This window comes from Melospiza melodia, chromosome 6, assembly GCF_035770615.1.
Source record: "Melospiza melodia melodia isolate bMelMel2 chromosome 6, bMelMel2.pri, whole genome shotgun sequence".
Lineage (NCBI taxonomy): Eukaryota > Metazoa > Chordata > Aves > Passeriformes > Passerellidae > Melospiza > Melospiza melodia.
The window spans coordinates 60,725,082-60,733,292 of record NC_086199.1 but is presented as its reverse complement, the minus strand read 5'-3'; the positions used below and the strand labels follow the sequence as shown (position 1 = coordinate 60,733,292).

General features: G+C 45.9%; 1 protein-coding gene across 2 annotated transcripts; it reads right to left on the bottom strand.

The window, feature by feature from the left end:
- Positions 1 to 415: 415 nt before the first annotated feature.
- On the bottom strand, positions 416 to 7,705 carry LOC134419433 (L-lactate dehydrogenase A chain). 2 transcript variants are annotated; one of them, XM_063158602.1, is made up of 8 exons: positions 7,600 to 7,705; positions 5,894 to 6,025; positions 4,697 to 4,814; positions 3,827 to 4,000; positions 2,858 to 3,031; positions 1,951 to 2,068; positions 1,409 to 1,532; positions 416 to 1,234 (listed from the first exon to the last, which is right to left on the bottom strand). In XM_063158602.1, exons 2-8 carry the CDS (start codon positions 6,014 to 6,016, stop codon positions 1,070 to 1,072), a joined length of 996 nt encoding a protein of 331 aa, XP_063014672.1. In that variant the 5' UTR covers positions 6,017 to 6,025; positions 7,600 to 7,705; the 3' UTR covers positions 416 to 1,069. The 2 variants fall into 2 exon arrangements, with proteins under 2 accessions (XP_063014672.1, XP_063014673.1); XM_063158603.1 differs by having other exon boundaries at positions 5,894 to 6,022; positions 7,600 to 7,683.
- Positions 7,706 to 8,211: the final 506 nt, after the last annotated feature.

The window sequence follows — 8,211 nt, the reverse complement described above, 5'->3', positions numbered from 1 at the left end:
TGTGTATGACGTGCTTTCTTTTCAAATATGCAGTGTCAGCTTAACTGTGCTTTCACTTGTGAGATTTAGAAGATGTTGTGCCAAACTGGAGAAAACACATTTATTATGACCAGTGAAAACTCAAAAGGTTCTTGGTCTCAGCACCATAATCAGCGTGGCTTAAGACTGAGCCTTTGCCTTAAGGCTTTTCATGTTCCTGCTGGCTCTGAAGAGGTTGGAGTTTATTTTAAAAACCTGAATGAGACTTCCATAAATATATAACTGCCTGAAGCCTCCAGCACAGCTGAACACATTACATGATTACACAGATGATGTTTGAGTTAGTGTGACTTGAAAAATAGAATTGATTTAGGTGGGTGGAAGTAGAATTGCATGTGGAGACAAAGCCCTATTAAGAAAAACAAGGAGACAGAAATAACAGTTTGTGGTTTATTTGGTGTTGTAGTTGGTACTACAGTTGGACAGTCACTGTCTTGTTGCACATAGAAACCATAACATTTTTTAAACATGCTCTGGAGACAGAACTTACAGCTTGACTGATATAGTACACAAAAATAAGGTTCTCTAAGAAAAAAAATACCCACAAAAATTCCAAAGCAGTATTAGGAAAATACACTTGGACCTATCAACAGTGAAATATTTAAGCAATTCAGCTGGCAGAAAAGGTTGGTCAATTGGCTTGACAATCCTTTAACTTCAAGAAATGTCTTTGGTTTCACATTGTGTAGCAATTATCCTTATTCCTTTGAACCAACATGAAACAAGAGGAAAAGGCAAAGGGTTTTTTAGGCAGTGCTGCTTTGAATGCTGGATTTGTCATACCACTTCACTGAACAAGACTGACTAGGTGATCTAGCTCTGGCTAAGAACATGGGTGTCTGTGAACAGGGAAAACCCTAGATTAGTTTCCTAATGCTATCTTCAGGAAACTCCATTGTTCAGATTTGAGCTTTTTGTGTGTTCTAGTTGAGATAATACATTGAAAGATTTGACTTACTTGGAAAGTGCAACGTAAGACAAACCACTAAACTCATTAAACTGCTAAGACCCAAAAACTGCTTGGGCAGGTTTAAAACTGTAGTTCCTTCTGGATTGCCCACAGTGTGTCTGCACTCTTCCTTAATTTGTCCTCTTCCTCAGGTTTTAGGATCATCTTTACTACATCAGTGATGCCATTACTGCCCAGTACACAAGGAACACTTAGGAAGACGTCTTCTTTTATTCCATGCAAGCCCTGAAAGGTACATAAGGATTGTTAGGCTAGAATTTATGTATCTCTGTATAGTTCATATCTTATCAGGAAACCAAATTTAACTGAAATTTAATTAGAAAGCAATTGCTGTTTTTCAGAATTCCAAACATACTTAATTCTCAGTAAGACAAAAATTAGGAACAAGGGGCTGCTCACCTTAACAATGGTAGAGATGGGGTGGACTCTTCTCAAATTCTTCATAATACTTTCAGCTAGGTCTCCCACAGAAAGGCCAATAGCCCAGGACGTGTACCCCTTCAGTTTGATCACCTCATAGGCACTGCAGAGACACAACACTCATTAAAGAACAAGTACCATCAACTGCACTGCTATGAGTTTGTCAGAAAGGCTTTTGGAGGGCCCCAGATCAATTTGGAAGCATCAGAAGCTTGACTGATTTTCTGACAGGACCAAAATGAACTCAGCAGTGAATAATTCCATTTGCATTTTACACTAGTCCCTATAATTACACTGGAAGCCTCGAAGTTTAAGCTCTTCTCTAATTTAAAGTTTATTAATAATGAAAACTTAACTATATTACTCCTTAAAATATTATTTCATGTTCCATTATGTTTGCATCCTGGCATTTGGGGCTACTGAGCTATTCTAGATCTGTTACTGCAGAACAGAGATTTTTCAATCCTTCATGACTTGTTCTTGTGTTGAAATTTATAAAAAAAAGCCAAGCCAGTATTTACCTGTCCACAACCTGCTTATGGACGTCCTTCCAGTGTTCCTTGTCTCCATCAGTTCCCAAGTCTGGATGAAGAGCCTTCAGAGAGACGCCAGCAATGTTCACTCCACTCCAGACAGGCACTGAGAGTTGCACATGGATTAATTACCTCACAATACTCAGTTCTTTTCCAACTAACGTGAGATCTAGCTGGATTAATCTGCAACACATCATTACGATTTACCTATAATCTTAAATATAGTATGACCTATAAGGCCAGCCTAAACAGCAGCCTGAGAACCTAGCAGCACATCAGCATTTATACACAGTGTCACAAAGTTTGTTAATGTGAAATACCTGGGCAGTATAAACTGAAATGACAGTCACTGCATTTTGCAAAGTTTTCCCAAAGTAAGAATTGATTCCAAGTGCATTCTGGTGGGTGTCAGGAAGCAGACAGCACAGCTCTGGTGCTGCTTGGAAAAGTACAGGTTAAATAAGGAAAAAGTGCTTTCTCCTGTCCTCCAGACTTGCCTCGGCAATTCCTATATACAGTGATTGAGAGATGCCAGGAATGGCAGCTGAGTGACTGCCAGTAAGTCTGGTGCAGATCTTTGAGAGGCCCTTGCAGAGAACTTTATCCTCCTGCTGCTTCAGTTGGGGTTTTTTTGGGAGTTACGTGAACAATCTAGCCTGGAAATGTTTAACCAGCTCAGGTTACAGTAACGACCTTTTCCAAGCACAGTCATTCAGGTCAAATATAGATCATCTAGGGTTACTCTGTGCAGCAAATGACCTAAATCAGAACTTGCATTTTTAAGGTGCTGCAGTGCAGAGGTTTTGCAGCAATGTTTTGCTGTAGCCTTTCAAGGTGTCCCTGGCAGACAGCATCAGGGATTTCTGTGTAACAGCCACCCTGATTTCACCCTTACCACTGGAATCTCCGTGCTCTCCAACGATCCATCCGTGGCAGCTCAGGGGGTGGATGCCCAGCCTTTCTCCCATGAGGTGGCGGAAACGGGCAGAGTCCAGATTGCAGCCGCTCCCAATGACACGGTTTTTGGGGAAGCCACTGATCTTCCAGGCCACATAGGTCAGAATATCCACTGTGAGCAGAACAGGGGCATAACAAACACCACTCATGAGCAGACTGATAATGAGGATGGTACCTTGCATTCATCTGTAAGCATTTTACCTGCATGCTAGTTTCAGGAACAGAGCACAAAGCCGTGCCCATGGCCAGGCACTGCAGTGGGCTAACATAATGACTGTTTAATATCACATAATGACTATTTTGAACAGTCTCTCAGCTCTGCCTTTATGCTATGCATGCAATCATCAGTGACCCTAGTGTGCTCAAGATCACTTGCTTTGAAAACCCAAGTTTATTTCTCAGAAGACCAAACTGCTGAGCCTGGAGAGGGAAGATGACATTTTTTGCTATACAGATACCACAGAAAGGCTTTGGTTGAAAGGAACCTTAAAGGTCATTTCATTCCAACCTGCTGCCATGGGCAGGGACACCTTCCACAAGACCAGGCTGCTCAAAGCTCCATCCAACATGGCCATGACCATTTCCAGGAATGGGGCATCCAGAACTTCCCTGGGCCACCTGCTCCAGTGTTTCACCACCTTCTTAATAAAAGAATTTCTTCCTTATAGCTAACCTAGAGCTACCTCTTCCAGTTAAAGCAGTTGCCCCATGTCCTATCACTACATGCCCTTGTGCAAAGTCCACCTCTCTTTTAGGCCCCTTTAGGTACTGGGAGGTTCTCCAGGGTCGCCTCAGAGCCTTCTCTTCCCCAGCACAAGTATTTTCTAAAAGCCTGTGCACTAATGCCACCTTACTGAAGAAAGACTATTCTCTAAGCCAAATCCTATTATGGCAGCACAAGACAAACCTGGGTTTGAGACAATAAGCAGCTTGCAGTCAGGACTGTATTTAACAACGTTGGGAATGATGAATTTGAAGATATTCACGTTGCGCTGGACCAGGTTAAGGCGGCTCTCTCCTTCTTGCTGCCGGGCACCAGCAGTGACAATGACCAGCTTGGAGTGTGCAGTCACACTGTAATCTGCAGACAAAAGGCTGTGTCAAACATGACCTCTGCTACACATGGTTCAGAACAGGAGTTCTCACTTCCTTTCTGCACTGGGATCTCAAATTCTCAAGTCTGAGTGTGCAACAATTGCCTAGTAATTGTTACCCTAGACTTTGCCTCTACAGAAAATGAAATTTAATTTTAAGACAGTGGTTCTTGCCACAACATTGAGGCACGTTGCTATTTTAACACACAGCTGCAGGCAGCCTTGCTCCTTGCTTCTCAGCCACAAACAGGACTGGGGATGGCTGTTGGGATGGCATGCAGGGTAAGTGCTGTGTAGAAGAGGAAGAAGGCTCTGCCCTCATAACCTACTACCTGTAGGAGATGTAATTAAGGTATGAGCTGGTTAAGCCTTTGCCCTACTCAAGGCTGCCACTAAAAGTTATCAGAATTAAGCAGTAATGAGTTCAGGGGTTAACTGGTCATGAAATAAAGTTCTCTAAGGTGCACAAGTACTTAAGAAATCCATCTTTCTGTACTGAGTAGTGAATACTGGAAGAAAATTCTTAGCTGGACTGGCCATAAGAAGGTATATTTTAAAATGTCAGCTGAATACTATATCCATGAGCTTTCCCACCAAGAATTAGGGTGACAGGCTGTCCTTGTGAGACCTGAAGTGGCTACCTCCATTTAGAAACAATGGGCACATGTGAGCCAACTACTTGCCTTTGCCAGAGACGATCTTTGGAGTTTTAAGGAAGAGGCTGCCATGCTGGAGATCCAGCATCTCTCCTCTGAGCTTGTCCTCCACCACATCAACAAGGGCAAGCTCATCAGCCAAGTCCTACAAGAGACCAAGAGCAGTGGTGAGTTTGCTGCCTCTTTCAGCAAACCATGAAGTTACAATTATTTTAAAAGCTACTTAAACAATTTTGGTCATCTCTAACACTTCAGTTCTTCCCAGAGTCCTTCAATTAGTCCCCTGGGATATCCACTTCCTTGAGTTCACTATACTTTTCATAACCACATTCTGCATGAAATAGGAGTACAATTAAGCAGAACAATAACAAAGAATAATTTAATAGTGACTCACATGCAACCTATTTGACTGTCAAGAAAAGCAAGCCTGATGTTAACCACAGCATTTTCAGTATGATAACTGAAAGCAGAACACAAGTCATTCAGAGTGTCAAGGACCAATTTTTCCACACTACACTGCAAAGAATCATTCCATTGCTCTGCTCAAGACAAAATATTCCTCAGTTCTCAATCTTTTTGTATGTTTATAGTGTTAAGAGAATTCCTACTTAGAAGGATATCTGCAAGTCCCACAAAGGTAAATGCAGCTCTTAAAATGATACATAAAGGACATTCTGCCTGATCCTGAGGCAAACTTAATCTACAAGAACTGCAGCTATTTGTTCTCTGTCAATAGCTTGAAGACTTGCTTCATTTCAGGCCTAAAAAAGGATTGTATAACCAGAAGTTCATCTAATAAGGGTGACTGTGGAAGGGGCTAGCAGCGGGCCTTAGCTAAAGGAGCGAGAAGTAAGAAGAAGAAGATGATAAGGAGCTTTCTCCAAGGCCGTAACCAAGGAGATCGAGAGAAGGAAGATAAGAGCATTCTGCAGCTGGATGAAGCATTTTTAGAAAGTTAGGTGGAGTCAGAGTAACTTTTCACCAATGGCATGGTATTGAATTATTGTGGCCAATAGCTAAGGTAGAAGAAGAGTAAACAACTGGAAAGTGTATAAAAGATCAGCCATTTTCATTAATAAACTGTTGCCAAGTGTTACCAACTGAGACTGCTTGTGGTCTCTGCTTTATGTCGTGACCACCTCGACTGCGACAGGTGACTACTTTTTTTGCCCCTCTTTTAGGCCTCAGGCTCTTCTGCTGCTTCCTCCCAAGCCTGACACTTACCTTCATGAGGATGCTGATGGCACAGGCCATTCCCACTGCACCCACGCCAACCACGCTGATCTTGTTTTCAGCATGGCTCTCCTGTTTGGCGACAGTGTGGATGAGCTGATCCTTGAGAGACATGGTGCACTGCTGAAAGGAAAGAAACATCATTTCTGTAAGCTTTGGAGCTTTTACTGATACCAAAATAGTTATATCCAGCAAGATAGACTTTATTCCAGGATGATAAGAAAATGGATACAAAACACATGAATAAAATGTCTGGCAATGCTGACTGTATGCCACAAAATGATTGCAAAACTGAATTACTGATGACAATCCTCTGTTCAAGCTCACCCTAGCTTTGCCTCAAGTAGAGCCTGACAGCCATTGATTATATTACATGGCTGGTAGCACTCCAGCAGCAGCAGAATGTTCTAAATGGCCATCCATATTACATTTCGGTTCAGGAAGCCATTTTAGTACTTCTAAGCATAGCACAGTCTGGCACTCTCTGCTCTCTCACCCTGAAAAACTGGTATTCTGCGCCCGGAAGCCTTTCCAGAGCTCAAGTTGTGCAACACTTAGGCAAGCCCTTTTTTAGGGCAGCATGAGCCTCCACGTCAACTTCATTAATTTGTTTTGAAGTGAAACTGCAGAGTTTTGCATTAAGATGGCTGGAGTCTGGTGTTACCATCTCTCTCACCCTCACATTTTAGCTGCAGCTGCCCAGCATCCTGGTTAGTTGGGTTTTGAGAGCCAAGGGGGTGCAGAAATGGCACAACGATGACAAAGGATTGTGCATTCATCCCCGTCTCTGCGTGGAAGCCACCACCACCACGCTTTCGCAGGAAATGGTTCTGCACTGGGAGCTGCGCTGGGAGCAGCCCGAGGAGCCCAGGGCAGGAGCAGCTGCACAGACGCATGCAAGTACAGACACCACACGACTGTCTGTGCTGAACAGGCAGCGACTCGTTCAGAGCATGGGAAGCCGAGCCGAGCAGCAGGTAAAGACTGCAAATTTTGGGGCTGAGGGGAGGGCCAGGAAGCCGGCAGGGCCCATATTTAGGAAAAATCAAGCAAGCTACGTCAGTCTTCCTGTGCAGGAGCCTCCTGAAGCGTGGCCATGCAGTGCACTCCCCATGTGCCAAGTCCTGCCTAAGCACTATAAGCGCTTCAAGGCTGATCAGAGCCACCCACTCAAGCACGTTTCTTACACTTTTTTTTTTTTTCCTTTTAAGAGTGCCATACCCCTCAAAGAAACAAGAGAATGGTAGGTGGTCCACTAATCTGTATTTGAAACGCAGCCCTAAGCCCATCCTCAAGTCTCTTTGCAGGATCACTCCCTGGGGCCGCATGCACCGATTACGGGAAGCAAGTTAATCCAAGGAGGCTCAAGGGCATGGAGGGAGGGACGACGGGGGGCTGTGAGAGGAAATCACGGCGGCTGGACTCCATCCCAGGGCTGGAATCTCCATCCCAGGCCCGTGCAGATTCCACCCCGGCCGGGGGGGTCTCAGCGGAGCAGGCGGCGTGGAGCGGGCTCTGTCCATTTGTCGCCGCCCGCTCCACCGCGTCCCCCGGAGGTTTGCGGGATCAGCGCCGCCTGCGGGACCAGCATCCCCTGTGGGATCAGCACCGCCTGCGGGACCCCTTCTCGCTCTCCCCCTGCTCCTGCACCCCCGGCTCCCGCACCCGTCCCCGCCCGCCACGGCGATGGCACCTACCGAGCGTCCTCACCCAAGCGCGGCTGCGACGGCGGGGCGGGGGTGGTGGCGGCCGCCGCCTTAAATACGGCCCGGGCGGCTGACGCGCGGCGGGCGGGCTGCGGCGGTGGGGACGTGCCCGCCGACACGTCGGGGTGGAGAGACGGAGAGGGAGGAGGGGGAAGGAGCAGCGGGAAGGAGATGGAGCGGAGAAGCGGAGGGTGGAGGGAGGCGAGCGCTGGGGCGGGGCTGAGGCGCTGAGCTATGCGTGCCCTCAGGACTCGTCTGAGGGCCGTCGTCCGGGGAGATTTCGCTCGCTCTGCTGTTAGTCGGGATAAGTGAAAGCAAACGCTGCGGCTCTGCGGAGTTTGTGGGAATTCAAGGCATTCCTGCCTTTGTTTCCAGCCCGGGCAGTCCCAGCCCTGCGCTCCTCCTCAGGGGTTTATGGCCATAGTTCCGGATGGGGCCTCTTCTCGGGTGGCTGAAAACCAGCTTCTCATTTCCATCTAAATCAATAGATGTTTGTGGTTTTTTGTTTACTTCCCCTTTCCTTGTAGTTACATATCCAATTCCCTCACATTTGTTGTGTTAGGTTATATAAGCCAAACCTTTTGAGCCCTGCGCGGTCACACA